The 20,143-nt window shown below is 55.3% G+C and overlaps 1 protein-coding gene across 1 annotated transcript in view; it reads right to left on the minus strand.

Moving 5' to 3' along the window:
* The window catches only part of LOC147684952 (uncharacterized), a 188,828-nt gene extending 175,273 nt beyond the window's left edge, over positions 1–13,555 (minus strand). Inside the window, exon 1 of the mRNA XM_086939742.1 lies at positions 13,521–13,555. Coding sequence (XP_086795868.1) covers positions 13,521–13,555 — 35 coding nt within the window. The remainder of the gene's footprint in view (positions 1–13,520) is intronic.
* Positions 13,556–20,143: the final 6,588 nt, after the last annotated feature.

Consider the following 20,143-nt stretch of genomic DNA (forward strand, 5'->3'; position numbering starts at 1 on the left):
ACAAGTCCAGCAAAAGTCCTTCCAAGGGTCAGGGGGCAAGGCTGGGCCGAGAGCCAGCACACTGGGTCTCCAGGCAGGGAGACACCCCAAGTGGCGGTCCTCTGGCCCAGCAGCAGCAGCAGCCCCCTCAGGATCCTGGAACAAGAACAACTTCTGTGGGGACACAGCCCCATTTTTATACACCTAATTCCTTTGTCTAAGGTGCAGGGTGGGGGAGAAACCAGTTGCAGCTGGTTCTTGAGTACCCTTGATGGCCCAACCACCCCCTCTATTCACTGGCAGGGCTAGGGTCATCAGTCGCACCACATGGGGCGGAGCCAGCATTGGGTGGGGAAAAGCCCAGCCCATTCAGGACACAGGTACACTCCTCCCCAGCCATCAGCATGCTAATCTCCCACTCACCACCGGGGCAGACCCATCATAACTCATGGAGCCTGGCATCCCAGCCAGCTCCAGCCAATCACACGCCAGACACATTTTACTCTAATATGCCAACTCCCAGAAGTGGCACTTCTACATATGACACACTCATGCAACACACACCATTGCGAAGCATTCACTCTCACGAGTTCGCACATACCAAACTCGAGAAGGCACGCCTCACGCATCAGGAACTACCAGGGACACACACATTCCCCATGCATTCCTATGGGAGGGCAGGTCAGCCATACTACACGCACGCACTTTCACTCTGGGACCCAGGGAAAAGTGCGCAGAGACCCAAAAATCACTAACACAGGGTCACAAATAAAAGCAAAAAGATTAGGGGGGAACCCGCCATAAGGGCCAAGTCCAACACCCCCACACACACACCCATACAAACACCCCCACACCCCCACACACACACCCCACACACAACCTCCCCACGCACACAACACCACACACCCACAGTCCCACACACCCACAACTGCCCCACACACACCCCCACACACATCACCCTCACACAACCCCTCACACACAACCCCACACACACACCACACACACAAACCCACAAAACCACACAAACCCACACAACCACACACAACCACACAACCCCACACACACAGCCCACACACACACAACCCCCAACACACGGATTGGTGTCAGTACAACGCGTTGTGTTACAACGCGTTCCGTTACAACGCAGCTATTACATCGCAAATACCATTACAATGCATGTCATTACAATGCATGGCATTACATCGCAAATGGTATTACAACGCATGGCATTACATCGTAAGTATAGGTAAGTATACCTTTTTAAAAAAATGTTATTTCGTTTATTGTAATTAATTTATTTAAAATAATTTAATTAAAAGACATTTTAAAATTGTCATTAAATTAATTTAATTAAATATCTATTTATTTAATAAATAATATCTATTTAATAAATGTAATTTTATTAAAAAATAGTAATTAATTTAATATAATAAAAAAAATTAATTAGTTTATAGTACATATTTTTTATAATGAAATTAAATTAAATTAATAATAATAATTTATTTAATTTAATTAATTTAATTTAAAAATGTAATTAGTGTAAAATAATTTATTTAATTTATTAAATATATTTTAATCAATTTTAAAATGGTAAATATAATTTAATTATCCCTAAACACAAACCCTGCCCTAAAACCTAAAAACACCCCTGTACCCCAAAACCCAAACCCTGCCCTAAAACCTAAAAACACCCCTGTAGCCCAAAACCCAAACCCTGCCCTAAAACCTTAAAACACCCCTGTACCCCAAACCCCAAACCCTGCCCTAAAACCTAAAAACACCCCTGTACCCCAAAACCCAAACCCTGCCCTAAAACCTAAAAACACCCCTGTACCCCAAAACCCAAACCCTGCCCTAAAACCTAAAAACACCCCTGTACCCCAAAACCCAAACCCTACCCTAAAACCTAAAAACACCCCTGTACCCCAAAACCCAAACCCTGCCCTAAAACCTAAAAACACCCCTGTACCCCAAAACCCAAACCCTACCCTAAAACCTAAAAACACCCCTGTACCCCAAAACCCAAACCCTGCCCTAAAACCTAAAAACACCCCTGTACCCCAAAACCCAAACCCTGCCCTAAAACCTAAAAACACCCCTGTACCCCAAAACCCAAACCCTGCCCTAAAACCTTAAAACACCCCTGTACCCCAAAACCCAAACCCTGCCCTAAAACCTAAAAACACCCCTGTACCCCAAACCCCAAACCCTGCCCTAAAACCTAAAAACACCCCTGTACCCCAAAACCCAAACACTGCCCTAAAAACTAAAAACACCCCTGTACCCCAAAACCCAAACCCTACCCTAAAACCTAAAAACACCCCTGTACCCCAAAACCCAAACCCTACCCTAAAACCTAAAAACACCCCTGTACCCCAAAACCCAAACACTGCCCTAAAACCTAAAAACACCCCTGTACCCCAAAACCCAAACCCTGCCCTAAAACCTAAAAATACCCAAACACCCCAAAACATATACATCAGTACCCCAAAACATATACTCCTATACTCACATTTATTTAAAAAAATACTTAAATTAATATATTTAATTTATAATATTTAAAAACGAAATAAATATTTTTTTTATAATTAATAATAATAAAATCAATTATAAAATATTAAATAAAATAAAAATAAAAAATTAAATACTTACCAATACTTACGATGTAATGGTATGCGTTGTAATAGCATCTGCTATGTAATGCCATGCGTTGTAATGGCATGCATTGTAATGGTATTTGCGATGTAATAGCTGCGTTGTAACAGCATTACGTTGTAATAGATGCGTTGTAGCAGTAACACACCCAACACACAACCCCACATACACCACCCCACTCAAACACAACCCCAAACACCCACACAACCCCACACCCACCCACACACAACTCCTCACACACACAATCCCCCCACACACACAACCCCCCCACACACACAACCATCCACACACAACCCCCTCACAGACAACCCCCCACATCCAACCCCACACACACAACCCCACACAACCATACAACCCCACACAACCACACCCAAGCCCACAAACACACACAACCACACCCACAACCACACAACCCCACACAAACAACCCCACACCAAAAAAACACACAACCACACACACAACCACAAACAACCCCACACACACAACCACCCACACAACCCCACCCACACAACCCCACACACACAACCTCACACACACAACCGCACACACACACAACCCCCAACACACAACCCCACATACACCACCCCACACAAACACAACCCCACACACCCACACAACCCCACACCCACCCACACACAACTCCTCACACACACAATCCCCCCACACACACAACCCCCCACACACACAACCCTCCACACACAACCCCCTCACAGACAACCCCCAACACCCATCCCCACACACAACCACACACACAACCCCACATAACCATACAACCCCACACAACCACACCCAAGCCCACAAACACACACAACCACACACACAACCACACAACGCCACACAAACAACCCCACACCAAAAAAACACACAACCACAAACAACCCCACACACACAACCACCCACACAACCCCACACACACAACCCCACACACACAACCCCCACACAACCCCACACACACAACCTCACACACACAACCGCACACACACACAACCCCACACACAACCCCGACACACACAACCCCACATGCACCCCCACCCTCCCCACACACAGAACCCCCCCACACACACAACCCCACACACAAACACACACAACACCCCCACACACAACCCCACACACACACACACCTACACACACAACCACACACACAACCACACACAACCCAACACAACCACACACAACCCCCCCACACACAAACCCCCACACACAACCCCCCTACACACACAGCAACAAAAACACAAACACACACACAACCGCACACAATCCCACACAACCATACACACAACCCCCTACACAACCACATACACACAACCCCACATACACACACAACACCACGCACACAACCCTACACACACACAACCCCCCCAAACACACAACCCCACACACACACAACCCCACACACACAAACCCCAAACACAACCCCCCCACACACAACGCCACTCACACACACAACCCCACTCACATAACCCCCACACACACAACCACACAACCCTCCACACACCCACACCCACACACACCCACACAACCCTCCCTACACACACAACCCCCACATAGTTACAACCCCACACACACAGAACCCCTCCACACACAACCCCCACACACAATCCCCCCACACAACCACACACCCACACACACAACCATACAACTCCACACACCCACAACCACACACAACCACACAAGCACACACCCAACCACACAAACCCCCCTTCCACACACACATCTACACACACATCCACACACACACACAACCCCATACACACATAACCCCCCACACACACACCCATACAAACACACACACACCCACCCCCCCCCCACACACAACCTCCCCACGCACACAACCCCACACACCCACAGTCCCACACACCCACAACTGCCCCACACACACACACCCACAAACATCACCCTCACACAACCCCCCACACACAACCCCACACACACACCACACACACAAACCCACAAAACCACACAAACCCACACAACCACACACAACCACACAACCCCACACACAGCCCACAAACACACAACCCCCAACACACAACCCCACATACACCACCCCACTCAAACACAAACCCACACACCCACACAACCCCACACCCACCCACACACACCTCCTCACACACACAACCCCCCCACACACACAACCCCCCACACACACAACCATCCACACACAACCCCCTCACAGACAACCCCCCACACCCAACCCCACACACACAACCCCACAGAACCATACAACCCCACACAACCACACCCAAGCCCACAAACACACACAACCACACACACAACCCCACACAAACAACCCCACACCAAAAAAACACACAACCACACACACAACCACAAACAACCCCACACACACAACCACCCACACAACCCCACCCACACAACCCCACCCTCACAACCCCACACACACAACCCCCATACACACAACCCCCACACAACCCCACACACACAACCTCACACACACAACCGCACACACACAACCCCACACACAACCCCCACACACACAACCCCACATGCACCCCCGCCCTCCCCACACACAGAACCCCCCACACACACAACCCCACACACAAACACACCTACACACACAACCACACACAACCACACACAACCCAACACAACCACACACAACCCCCCACACACAAACCCCCACACACAACCCCCCCTACACACACAGCAACAAAAACACACAAACACACACACAACCACACACAATCCCACACAACCATACACACAACCCCCTACACAACCACACACACACAACCCCACGTACACACACAACCCCACGCACACAACCCTACACACACAACCCCCCCCACACAACCCCCCCAAACACACAACCCCACACACACACAACCCCACACACACAAACCCCAAACACAACTCCCCACACACACAACCACACACACACAACTCCACACACACAACACTCCACACAACCTGACACACAACCACACAACCCCACACAAACAATACCATACAGCACAACCCCCCACACACTACCCCAACCGCACATGCACAACCCCCCACACACACAACCACACCACAAAACACAACCCCACAAACACACAACCCCCCACACACAACCACACACATACCCACACACACAACCACACAAACACACTCACAACCCCCCACACACAACTCCACACACACCCCCACACACACAACCACCCCCACACAAACAACCCCACACAACCATACACAACGACACACACACCCACATAAACCCCCCCACACACTCATCCCCACACACACAATCCCCACACACACATCCCCATCTACACAACCCCACACACACAACCCCACACACACACAACCCAATTCACATAACCCCACACACAAACCCCCACACACACATCCACACACACACAAGCCCACACACACACATCCCCATCTACACAACCCCACACACATACACAAACCCCCCACACACAAGCCCACACATACACAAGCCCACACACACACACCCCCATACAACCCCCACACACTCACAACCCCACACATACAACCCCGCACACACAACCCCTCACACACACAACGCCCCACACAGAATCCCCCTGCACAACCACACACACACACAACCACACATATTCACACAACCACACACACAACCACACAACCCCCCCACACAACCACACACAGCCACACACCCAACACCCAACCACACAACCCCCCCCACACACACAACCCCATACACACATAACCCCCACACACACAACCCCACACACAATCCCACACCCACACCTAAAACCCCCCACACACACAGCCCCTCACGCACAACCCCAAACACACACACAACCACACACACTACCACACATACTACCACACACACATCCACACACAACCACACACACAACCAAACACACACACACAACCTCACACAAAACCCCACACACATAACCCACACACACAGACCCACAAACACACACAACCCCACACACAACCCCACACACAGCCCCACAAACACACAACCCCACATACAACCCCACACACACAACCCCCCCACACACACACAACCCCACACACCACATAACCCCCACACACAACCCACCCCACACACACGCACCCCACACACACAACCCCAAACACACACAACCCCACAACCACACAAACACACCCACAACCCCCCACACACAACCCCACACCCCCACACACACAACACCCCAATACACAACCCCCCACACACACAACCCCCCCACACACACAACGCCACACACACACACAACGCCACACACACACACAACTCCACACACACAACCCCAAACACACACACAACTCCTCACACACACAACCCCCCCACACAACCCCACACACACAACCCCCCCCCACACACACAACCCCACTCACACACACAACCCCACTCACATAACACCCACACACACAACCCCACACACAACCACACAACCCTCCACACACCAACACAACCCTCCCTACACACACAACCCCACCACATAGTCACAACTCCACACACAGAACCCCCCACACACAACCCCCCACACACAATCCCCTCACACAACCACACACCAAAGCCCACAACCATACAACCCCACACACCCACAACCACACAAAACCACACAAGCACACACCCAACCACACAAACCCCCCTCCACACACATATATACACACACATCCACTCACACACAACCCCATACACACATAACCTTCCACACACACACCCATACAAACACCCACACACCCCCACACACACATCCCACACACAACCCCCCACATACAAATACCCCCCACATAGAACCAGCCACACACACACAACCCCCCAAACACACACAATCGCCCACATGCACAACCCCACACAAAGAACCCCACACCCACACATACAACCCCACACACACAACCGCCCCAACACACACACAACCCCACACAGACACACACACACACAACCACACACATAACCACACACGCACAACCACACACACACATTACCACACACACAACCACACACACACAACCACACACACACACAACCACACACACACAACCACACAAACAACCCCACACACACACAACCCCATGCACAACCACACACAAACCCCCCACACACAACCCCACACACACCACACACATCACACACACCCACACATACCACACACACCACACACAACCACACACACCACCCCACACAACTCCCACACACACACTCAACCCCACACACACACACAACCCCACACACAACCTCCACCACACACACACAAATCCCACACACAATACCCCACACACCCACACACAACCCCACACATGCAACCACGAACTCCACACACACAACCACACACAACCCCCCACACACAAACAACACCCCCACACAAACCCCCACATAGAACCCCCCACACACACAACCCCACCCCCACACACACACACAACCCCCCACACATACAACCCCACACACACAACCCCACACACAACCCTGCACCCACACATACAACCCACACATACAACCCCACACAACACAACCCCCCACTCACACACACACAACCCCCCCACACACAACCACACACACTACCACATACACATCCACACCCCCAACCACACACACCACACACACAACCCCCCACACAACCCCCCCCCCCACACACAACCCCCCCACACACCACAGAACCACACACACACAACCCCACACACACAACCCCACAACCACACAAACACACACACAACCCCCCACACACAACCCCCCACACCCCCCCCACACACACAACCCCACCCACACACAACCCCACACACACACATCCCCACATCCCCACATCCCCACACCCACAACCCCACACACACACAAACTCACACACACAGCCCTCTCATACAACCCCACACACAACCCCCCCCCACACACACAACCCTGCACACACACACACAACCCCACTCACATACCCCACACACATTCAACCCCACACACTCACAAACACCCAATCACACGCACAACCCACACACAACCCCCCACACACCCACCCCTACACACAACCACAGACAACCCCCCACACACAACCCCCATACACTCACAAACCCACACACACACAACCCCATACACACATCCCACACACAACCAAACACACACAACCCCACATATTGACACAACCACACACAACCACAACTCCACACACACACACAACCAAACACAACCACACAGCCACACACCCATCCACACAACCCCCCCACACACACCCACACACACAACCCCATACACACATAACACCACACACACACAAACCCCCCACATAGGACCCCCCACACATACACAACCCCACCCCCACACACACAACCCCACGCCCACACATAAAATCCGACACACACTACCCCACACACACACAACCCCCCACACACACAACCCCCCCACTCACAACCACACACACAACCATCCACCCACACATACAACCCCACACTCACAAACCCCCTAAACACACAACCACACACACACACAAGCACACACACACAACCACACACACAACCACCCACACACACAACCACACACACAACAACACCCACACACCCACACAAGACAACCACACACACACAACCCCACACGCACACAAACCCCCCCCACACACACACACACAACCCCACACACAACCCCACACACACAACCCCACACACACACACACCCACAACCCCCCACACACACACACCCACACACACAACCCCCCACACACACAACCCCACACACAACCCTACACCCACACATACAACCGCCCACACAAACTACCCTACACACACAACCCCACAAACACACAAAACCACCCACACACACTACCACACACACATCCACACATACAACCACACACACAACAACACCCACACACCCACACACACAACCCCACACACAAACCCCCCACACCCCCCCACACACAATCCCACAAACAACCCCACACGCACAACCCCACACACACAACCCCACACACACAACCCCACACATGCAACCACACACAACCTACACGCACAACCACACACAACCCCACACACTCACAACCCCCCACACAACCCCCCACACACACAAACCCACACATACAACCCCCCTCACACAATGCCACCCACACACACAATCTCCCACACACACACAACCCCCCCCACACACACAAGCCCACACATACACAATCACACACCCCACACACAACCCCACACACACCCCACTCACACACCACTCACACCACAAACACACCACACACACCAAACACACACACACCACACACCACACTCACCACACACACCACACACAACCCCACACACACACAACCCCACACAACCCCACACAACCACACACAACCCAACACAGCCACACACAACCCCACACAGCCCCACATAACCCCACACAGCCACACACAACCACACACACAACCACACCAAGCATTGGTATAGCCAATAGGTCTGCCTTTTGGACCTTATAAGTGTTTAGCCACGCAACAGTTGATGTGGTTGCACCAAGGATATTGTGCTGCATAACTAAATACTTAGAAGGTCCGAAAAGCTAGACCTATTGGCTATGCCATTGCTTGTTTTATTTTACATTCCCTATCCCGTCATTTGTCACTTTCACCCACGCCCTGCCCTGGGTATTGGAGCTCTTTACATGAGCACCAGTTGCATTACATAATAACATATTCATTTTTTATAGAGATTAAGTAATTTGCCCAGAATCACAGTTTTTGAGTGGATGCCGAGACTCAAACCTGTTCTCCAGATCCAAAATCGGCAGCTCTGGCCCTTACACCACTTCTTCTCTTGCTTGCGCTAGAATTCAGGTACAATTTATGCGCTATAATGCTGTCAACGCCTGTTAGAAGGCGACCTCAGGGGAGGGCAGGGAGTGTACCTGACCACCCTGGGACCCACCTCCCTAGGTACGAAGACGAGCACTGGCGGGAGACTTCTCAGGGGGAGAGTCTCGAATCTAGGATCGTACACACCACACGAGCACCACACGACAAAGAGACACCACACCGTAGCTTCTTGAGAACGTTTCTTTATCTCGTGATTCAAGGTATCTTTATGATCAGAGGAAGCAGATACTACAGGCAGAGCAAGAGCTCAAAGAGTCTTGGTCGGGGTAGGGGTAGCGGGACAGTCTTATAGGAACAGTGTCAATATCGTTGCGTATCCGACGCACGGCTCTCAATCCTCGAGCCGGGGGATACGGGCGATCTTTCAGGGTCCAGCCGGACCAGGAGAGCCAGGGAGCCGCGAGTCACTCGGCAGGGCTCAAGCAAGATGTCGGAGGTCTTACGATCTTCAGGGGAGCCGCGAGTCACTCAGCAGGGCTCAGGTGTTCCAAAGTTGCAGGGGAGCCGCGAGTCACTCAGTAGGGCTCAAGCACGATGTCAGAGGTCTTACAATCATCAGGGGAGCCGCGAGTCACTCAGCAGGGCTCAGGTGTTCCAAGGTTGCAGGGGAGCCGCGAGTCACTCAGCAGGGATCAGGTAATTTCCAGCAGAAGTCCTTCTCTGCCAATCGAGCCGCAACCACGTCAGCAGAACTCTCGTTGTTCCAGAAACGAATCTCTCGATAATCCCGGAGCATCCCCAGTTATAGGACTGCTCCTCTTTGATCTCTGGAGTTCTGGTCGGCAGGGGTCTTGGTACCTGCGGGCCGCTTTTTGGGGTTTCCTGCCACGCGGCCCTTTGATCCATTCAGGTCGGGTTCGGGAGGAGTCCCAGACACACAGCAGGCGTGGAGCCAGCCCTCCGGGTGGCCGGAGGGGCGATCGAAACCCACTTCTTGAGGAGAGGACGGAGGTGTGAAGGATACTGCTCCTCCCTCTTTCACTCAAGGGGAGCACTCTGTCCTCCAGCCAGGGTGGCGCCTCTCGGCCTAGGTCGCACTGGCTCGGCGGCCATCTTAGGTGCCGGAAAGTGGGCACACAGGGCCTACGGGCCGGGAAGTCCGGGAATGGTCATGACTAACATGGAGGGAAGGGTTGGCTAGGCCAGGGGGCTCAGGGGTCTGTCGTGGTGTAAGCTCGGAAGGGGGTTGCCACGGGTCCGGGAGGACCACGCCACGAGGCCGGGTCTAACATGTGTCTCCCCCAGCTGAAAGTCGAGGAGAACTACCCATCCTCTTGGGAGTTCTCTTCGCTGAGGTGGAAGAACCTGGAGAGGCCATCAGTGTTGGCGTGGTTGGTACCAGGGCGATGCTCTACAGTGAAATCCATCCCCTGGAGGGAGATCGACCATCGCAGCAGTTTGGGGTTCTCGCCCCGCATCTGCATCAGCCACCGCAATGGTCGATGATCCGTCTGGACTCGGAAATGGGTTCCGAACAAGTAGGGCCGTAACTTCTTTAGGGCCCAGAGTACTGCGAACGCTTCTCGTTCGATGGAGCTCCACCTCTGCTCTCTGGAGAGTAGCCTCCGGCTAATGAAGGCTACGGGCTGGTCTAGACCTTCCTCATTCAGTTGGGATAGTACGGCCCCAATGCCGTGTTCCTAAGCATCAGTCTGTACCACAAACTCCTTGGAGTAGTTAGGGGCTTGCAGCACGAGGGCGGTACACATGGCCCTCTTGAGGGCGTCGAACGCCTCTTGGCAGGTAGGGGTCCACTGCACCTTCTAGGGCTGATTTTTGGATGTTAGCTCTGTGAGGGGCCCTACGAGGCTGCCGTATCCTCGGATGAACCTCCGGTAGTAACCGGTGATGCCTAGAAAGGCTCAGATCTCTGTTTGGGTGGTGGGTGGTTCCCAGGCTTGGATGGCGTCAATCTTAGGCTGCAGAGGGGCGACATGCCCACTTCTGACCTGGTGCCCCAGGTAGACCACCGATCCTTGCCCGATTTGGCATTTGCTGGCTTTTACTGTGAGGCCTGCCTGGCGCAGGGCCATCAACACTCTCCCGAGGTGCCGGAGGTGCTCGTTCCATTCTGAACTGAAAACCGCGATATCGTCCAGATATGCGGCACTGAACTCTTCCAGCCCGGCCAGGACTTTGTTTACCAGTCTCTGAAAAGTGGCCGGGGCGTTTTTCATCCCGAAGGGCATCACGCGAAAGCGATAATGCCCGTCGGGGGTGGAGAAGGCGGACCGCTCCTTGGCTCCCTCTGTGAGCGCAATTTGCCAGTATCCGCAGGTCAAGTCAAAGGTGCTGAGGAAATGAGCAGACCCGAGACGGTCAATGAGCTCATCTGCGTGGGGAATGGGGTGAGCGTCAGCTCGGGTGACTGCATTGAGCCCCCGGTAGTCCACGCAGAACCTAAGTTCAGGGGCAACACCAGGGGCAGCGGCTTTCGGGACCAGCACCACTGGGCTGGCCCAGGGGCTGTCTGAGGGTTCGACCACCCCCAAGGACAACATCTTTGAGACCTCGGCCTGGATACAGGACCGGGCTCGATCGGGAACTCAATAGGCTCTGTGACGCACCAGCGGGCTGTCTCCGGTGTCCACGTCGTGGACACACCAGTCGGTGACCTTGGGGACGAGGGAGAACAGGTCTGAGATCTGCCCCAAGAGCTGGTGGCAGTCTTCGCGTTGCTGGGGAGCGAGGGAGGGAGAGAGGTTCACTCCTTCCACGGAGCCATCTTTTTCTTTGGTGCACAGGAGTTCAGGGAGAGGCTCTGTTTCCTCTTCTGCCCCGTCATCTGTGGCCAGTAGCAGGCTCAACTCCGTCCGCACGAAGTGAGGCTTGAGGCGGTTCATGTGCAGGACCCGCAGGGGGTTCCGGGGGGACTGGACGTCCACCAAGTATGTGACTTGGCTTTTCCGCTCGATCACCTTGAAGGGCCCTGTCCACTTATCTTGAAGGGCGCACGGCTTTACTGGGGCCATGACCCATACCTGCTGGCCCGACTGGAACTCGACCAGAGTGGCATTCTGGTCGTACCAGCGCTTCATTTTTTCCTAGCTCGCCTCCAGGTTGGCCTCGGCCAGTTCTCGGAACTTCCTAGTTTGATTTCGAAGGGTCAGAATGTACCGGAACACCTCCTGAGGAGGGTCGCGGGGTGCCATCCCCCAACCCTCTCAGACCAGGCAGAGGGGCCCTCGGACAGGGTCTCCGTACAGTAACTCGAACGGGCTGAACCCCATGGATTTCTGGGGGATTTCTCGGTAGGCGAACAAGAGGCAGGGGAGCAAGACGTCCCACTTACGCCGGAGGGGCTCCTCTAGGCCCATGATCATCCCCTTTAGAGTCCGGTTGAACCGCTCTACTAGGCCATTTCCTTGGGGGTGGTACGGAGTGGTGAACCGATAGGACACTCCACATTGCTGCCAAAAGGAGGTCATGTACCGGGAGATAAAGTTCGTCCTGCGGTCGCTCACGACCTCTCGGGGAACTCCTACACGGGAAAAGATTCCCATCAGCGCTCGGCCCACCACGGGGGCCGTGACGGTGCGTAGGGGGATAGCTTCTGGGTATCGAGTGGCATGGTCCACTAGGACGAGGATGAAGCGGTGACCTTGAGATGTCTTGGGGTCCAGCGGCCCCACAATGTCAATTCCGACCCGTTCAAAGGGGGTACTGATGACTGGGAATGGTTGGAGGGGAGCCTTGCGCTTTCCTCTGCTCTTTCCACTAGCCTGGCACGTGGGAAAGAACTTGCTGTGGGCCTCTATGTTCGTTTTCATATTGGGCCAATAGAAGTGCGTGACCAGGCGGCTATACGTTTTGTCTTGGCCCAAGTGGCCTGCTAGCGGTACTTCGTGGGCCAAGTTCAGGAGGAAGTCGCGGAAGCGTAGGGGTACCACCAGCACTCGGGCTGACCCTAGCTCCGCTGACTTCTGCTCGCTGTAAAGGAGGTCATTCTCCCAGTACAGCCAGTGGGTTCCAGATTGGTCCCCCGCCGCTTGGGACTCGGCCTGTTGCCGGGGTCCGACCAGGGAAGGACTGGTAGCTTGTTCCCGGCAGAACTCCTCTCGGGAGGGGGCCCCCCTCGTGGCGCCACTGCGCCAATTCAGGCAGATCACCCAGCTTGGTGATCTGTGCAGGGTCTGGGTGTGTGGCTTCGTCGTTAGAGACATCCTCTCCTCGTGGGGAGAGGTCGGAGGCCTCGGCTGGATCGGCCCGGTCGCCATCCACAGGGGGAAGGCTGGCGGGGTCGTCCTCGATTTCTCTGTCGCGGGGCAGTCGGGCTGCAATAGATCGGGTGGTGGCGCACACCCACTCGGGAAGACCCATCATCCCGAGGTGGGTGCGGTGCTCTACCTGCTTCCATGGAGAACTTTCCAGGTCGTTCCCCAGGAGGCAGTCCACAGGTTGGGAGGTTCGTACTGCTACTTTTAATTTTCCTGCTACTCCTTCCCATTCAAATGGTATCAGGGCTACCTTACACAAGCTCTCAGAGTTATCTGCTGAAATTACCGGGCACAGGACATTGGGGAGGATCTGGTCTTCTCGCACCAAATGGCTAAGGACACCTGTGATGCTGGCTCCGGTGTCACGGAGGACCTCCACTCGGTGGCCATTCACTATTACGAACTGGCGGTACTTCTTGGTGTTGGGGGGCAGGGCATTCCCGGGGACCATCTCCCTATCTCACAGGGATACTAGGGCCATGGCAGCAGGTTCCCATTCCTCGGTGTCCTCAAACTCTTCCCCTAGACCTACATTCGCTATCTGCCTAGCCGGGGGAGTGGTGGTAGGGATACGTGGGGCCATGGGACACAGGGGATCACTGGCGTAGTGACTGGGCTTCTGACATCTATAACATGTGATGGTCACTCGGTGCTGTCTAGCCGGGGGACCGGCAGTAGCGGGTGGAGGTGCGGGGAAAGTTGGCTGTGGGTTTCTCGGGGGGCTACGCTGGGGACCAGACTGGGCGTCCCTGGGTCCTCCTTGGTTTCCCCACCCTCTCTGGCAGGGTGGTCCTTGACTGGTGCGGTGGTAGTCCCCTATGGGGCCCCGGGAGACCCGGGTGTTCACCCAGCGATCCGCCTCGACGGCCAGTTTCCTCGGGTCTGCGAGCTTGCTGTCGAGCAGATGCTGGCGTAGTTCCACAAAAGAGTTCGTGGGCAGTTGTTCCCACAACATGAGGTCAGTTAGTTCTTCCATGTTGGTCACTTTGCTGCCCTTAACCCACCCGTCGAAGGCTCTGCTAAAAAAGTTCACGTACTCTACCCAGGTGGTGCCAGGAATCTTTTTGCAGTCCCGGAACTGCTGGCGATACATTTCTGGGGAGAGGCCTATCTCGTCAGGAGGGCCTCCTTCATGTGGCTGTAGGACGTCTGCATGGAGGACGGTAGATCGAGCAGGGTGTCTCTCCCCTCGCTCAGGAATCGACCCCACAATCCGGCCCCCCAATCTTTTTGTGGGACTCGGTGGGAGGTTGTTAGACGGACCGGGAGGGTCGGCCGAGGACAAGGGGAGAGGTCTCCGGGGAGAACCGTCTCCAGCGATCGTACAGATAAGTAACTTCCCCCCCACAGAGGTACACCACACAATGATAAGGTTTAACGTTCTTTATAAGCAATCTTTAAGTACGGTAGAATGGTACAAGGAGGTCTGGACTCAGGGGTCCCCTCGAATCTTAGTCTCTTGGATGGGAAGGGGGTAGCGGGACAGTCTTGTTACCAATCTGGTAGATGGGATGATACGATGGATAGCTCACAATCCTCGAGCTCGGCGTTCTAGATGGTCGGGCCGCGGCGGAGCCAGCAGGTCCCGAGATGATCGAAGGTGACGCCGGTCCGCGGCGGTGCCAGCAGGTCCCGGTGAAGATGGTCGTTACAACGGTCCGCGGCAGAGCCAGCAGGTCCCGACGAGGTTGAAGGATTCAGAAGGTTGCGGCAGCGCCAGCAGGCAGGACAATCGTTCTCAAGGCAGGACTACGGCAGCGCCAGTAGTCCATCAGGGATGAGTTCGTCGCGGTGTCTCTTGACTCCAGGATACAACTGCCTTCCTGCTCTGGAGCTGCCCCAGTTATAGGTCTGGCGCCCTTTGATGTCCGGACCCTTGCACTTGGAGGTCGGGAGGTCCGGGATGAGGGAGTCCAGACACCCAGCAGGGGGGTGGAGCCAGCGCCCGGGGGAGCTGGGTGCGATCGGCACCTGGCGGGGGAGAGCCATCGACACTTCTTTCTCCCATTGACCCGTCAAGTGGGCCGTTCATCTCCTGGGTGGATGGTGGTGCCGGGATGTCGGGGCCCGGCCAGGCTCAGGGTTAGGGTCGATCTGAGGCCACGCGACCTCGTGGTGCAGTGTCCAAGATGGCGGCCGGGCCGGCCGAGGGAGCTGGAAGGGATTTGACCATATGACACAGAGATGTCCGGGGGCAGGAATCCCGCCTGGGACGGGTTTGCGGGTTGCTTCTGTGGGTAACATCGGGAGGACCGGGGCTCGGGTCCTGTCATGCGGGGAGGAGGCAAGCCCCTCACGTGGCCTGTCCAACATGCGTCCCCCCCAGCTGAAGGCGGGGAGAGTCACCAATCCTCTTGGGGACTCTCCTCGTCGAGGCGGAAAAAGCGTGACAGGCCATCTGCGTTGGCGTGGTCTTGGCCAGGTCGATGTTCCACAGTAAAGTCCATCCCCTGCAGGGAGATGGACCAACGTAGTAGTTTTGGATTTTCTCCCCGCATCTGCATCAGCCACTGCAGGGGCCGATGATCTGTCTGCACCCGGAAGTGGGTACCGAAGAGGTAAGGCCGGAGCTTTTTGAGGGCCCACACCACTGCGAAGGCCTCCCTCTCGATGGTGCTCCAGCGTTGTTCTCGGGCCAGGAGACGTCTGCTGATGAAGGCCACTGGTTGGTCAAGTCCTTCGGGGTTCAACTGGGAGAGGACTGCCCCAATGCCATGGTCGGAGGCATCCGTTTGGACGATGAATTCCCGACTGTAGTCGGGGGCCTGGAGCACAGGGGCAGTGCACATGGCGGCCTTCAGCTTCTCGAAGGCCGCTTGACAGTCTGGGGTCCAGTTGACCTTCTTTGGGTGGTTTTTGGAGGTGAGTTCCGTGAGGGGCCCCACAATGCTGCCATAGTCCCTCACGAACCGCCGGTATTAGCCGGTGAGCCCCAGGAAGGCGCGGACCTCGGTCTGTGTGATGGGGGGCTGCCAGGACTGGATGGCAGCGATCTTGAGCTGAAGAGGGGCCACCAGACCGCTTCCCACCTGGTGTCCGAGATAGGTCACGGACCCCTGACCAATTTGGCATTTGCTGGCCTTGATCGTGAGGCCAGCCCGTTGGAGGGCCTGCAGGACCTCTCGGAGGTGGTGGAGGTGGTCGGGCCAGTGGCGGCTGTACACAGCGATATCGTCCAGGTAGGCGGCGCTGAATTCCTCGAGTCCCGCCAAGACCTGGTTCACCAGACGCTGAAAAGTAGCTGGGGCATTCTTCATGCCGAGTGATAGTGGCCATCAGGGGTGGAAAAGGCAGATCGTTCTTGAGCCCGGGGTGTGAGGCCGATCTGCCAGTAGCCCGCTGTCAGGTCGAAGATGCTGAGGTAGCGGGCAGCTCCCATGCGGTCGATCAGTTCATCCGCTCGGGGGATGGGATGGGCGTCGGTACTGGTGACAGCGTTCAAGCCCCGGTAGTCGACGCAGAACCGGAGCTCCGGCGTGGCGCCGGGGGCGGCGGCTTTGGGGACCAGTACCACTGGGCTGGCCCAGGGGCTGTCTGAGGGCTCGATGACCCCGAGCGTGAGCATCTTGGACACCTCCTCTTGGATGCAGGCCCGTACCCGATCTGGTACGCGGTATGCCCGATGTCGGATAGGGGGACTGTCCCCAGTGTCCACGTCGTGTAGGCACCAGGAGGTGACCCCTGGGGTGAGGGAAAACAGGGTCGCAAACTGCCGCAGGAGGGCCCGGCAGCTTTGGCGCTGTTCTGGGGTGAGGGCTTCTGAGAGTCGGACCCCGTCCACGGAACCATCTTTCTCCCGGGTCTTTAGGAGATCGGGGAGGGGCTCAGAGTCTTCTTCTGCTCCGCTGTCTGTAGCCATCAGGAGACTGAGCTCCGAGCGCACAAAGTGGGGTTTTAGTCTATTGGCGTGGAGGACCCGGAGGGGGTTCCGTGCAGATTCCATATCGATGAGATAGGTGACGGGGCTCTTGCGCTCGACCACTTTGAAGGGCCCCGTCCACTTGTCCTGCAAGGCACATGGTTCAGTGGGGGACATCACCCACACTTGTTGGCCAGGTTCGAATTCGATGGAGGAGGCATTTTGATCGTACCACTTCTTCATGTCCTCCTGACTGGCCTCAAGGTTCGCTTTCGCCATTTCTCTGAATCGCCTGGTCTGATTGCGTAGGGTCAGGAGGTACTTGAAGACATCTGGAGGGGTTTTTAGTGGGGGCATCTCCCAACCTTCTTTGACTAGGCTGAGGGGCCCTCGCACAGGGTGTCCGTATAAGAGTTCGAACGGGCTGAAGCCGAGGGACTTCTGGGGGACTTCTCGATACGCGAAGAGGAGGCGCGACAGTAGCACGTCCCACTGGCGACGGAGGGGCTCTTCCAACCCCCCCAATCATCCCTTTGAGCGTGCGGTTGAATCGCTCAACTAGTCCGTTTCCTTGAGGGTGATAGGGGGTCGTGAATAGGTAGGTGACCCCGCACTGTTGCCAGAGGGATTTCATATATTTTGAAATAAAGTTTGTGCCTCGGTCGCTGACGACTTCTCGGGGGAAGCCCACCCGGGAGAAGATCCCCATCAAGGCCCGGCCGACCACCGGGGCTGTCACAGTTCGCAGGGGAACAGCCTCGGGGTAGCGGGTGGCGTGGTCCACCAGTACCAGGATGAACCGATGTCCTTGTGCTGTACGGGGGTCCAGGGGCCCCACAATGTCTATTCCCACCCTCTCGAACGGGGTGGTGACAACTGGGAAGGGTTGCAGAGGTGCTTTAAGTTTGCGGCCGCTCTTCCCGCTGGCCTGGCACATGGGGCAGGAACGGCAGTGGTTAAGTACATCGTTTCTCATCTTGGGCCAGAAGAAGGGGGTCATCAGGCGACTGTAGGTTTTGTCTTGACCCAGCTGTCCAGCCAGGGGGACATCGTGGGCGAGGTTTAGCAAGAAGTCTCTAAAGCGGAGGGGCACCACTAGTACTCGACTGGCCCCTAACTCCGCGATTCTCTGTTCGCTGTACAACAGGTCGTTGTCCCAATAGACCCAATGGGCCCCGGAGGTGTCCCCTGCGCTCTGGGCTAGGGCTTGCTGGCGGAGTCCCTCGAGGGAGGGACAGGTCTTCTGCTCTTGACGGAACTGTTCCTGGGTGGGCCCCCCTTCCTGCCGCCACTGAGCCAGGCTGGGCAGGTCCTGGGGCTGAGCAAGCTCTTCGGGAGTTGACCCTGGGGGATCGGTCGGGTCGGTGTCTTCTACTGGAGCGACCGGGGGAGGAGGTGCTGGCCATTCGTGTTCTTCGGGTTGGGGGATAGTGCGGGCCGCCATGGCCCGGGTGGTTACGCATGCCCAGTCCGGGAGGCCCAACATCCCCAGGTGCTCCCTTCTCTCTACGACGGCCCACGGGGAACTCTCAAGATCATTCACAGGAGGCAGTCCACGGGGGCATCATCTCGGACCGTCACCTTCAGCATGCCGGAGACTCCTCCCCATTCGAAGGGGACGCAGGCCATCCGACAGAGACTTTCCGAATTGTCGGCTGAACGGA

This window comes from Lissotriton vulgaris, chromosome 10 (assembly GCF_964263255.1).
Source record: "Lissotriton vulgaris chromosome 10, aLisVul1.2, whole genome shotgun sequence".
Taxonomy (NCBI): Eukaryota; Metazoa; Chordata; class Amphibia; order Caudata; family Salamandridae; genus Lissotriton; species Lissotriton vulgaris.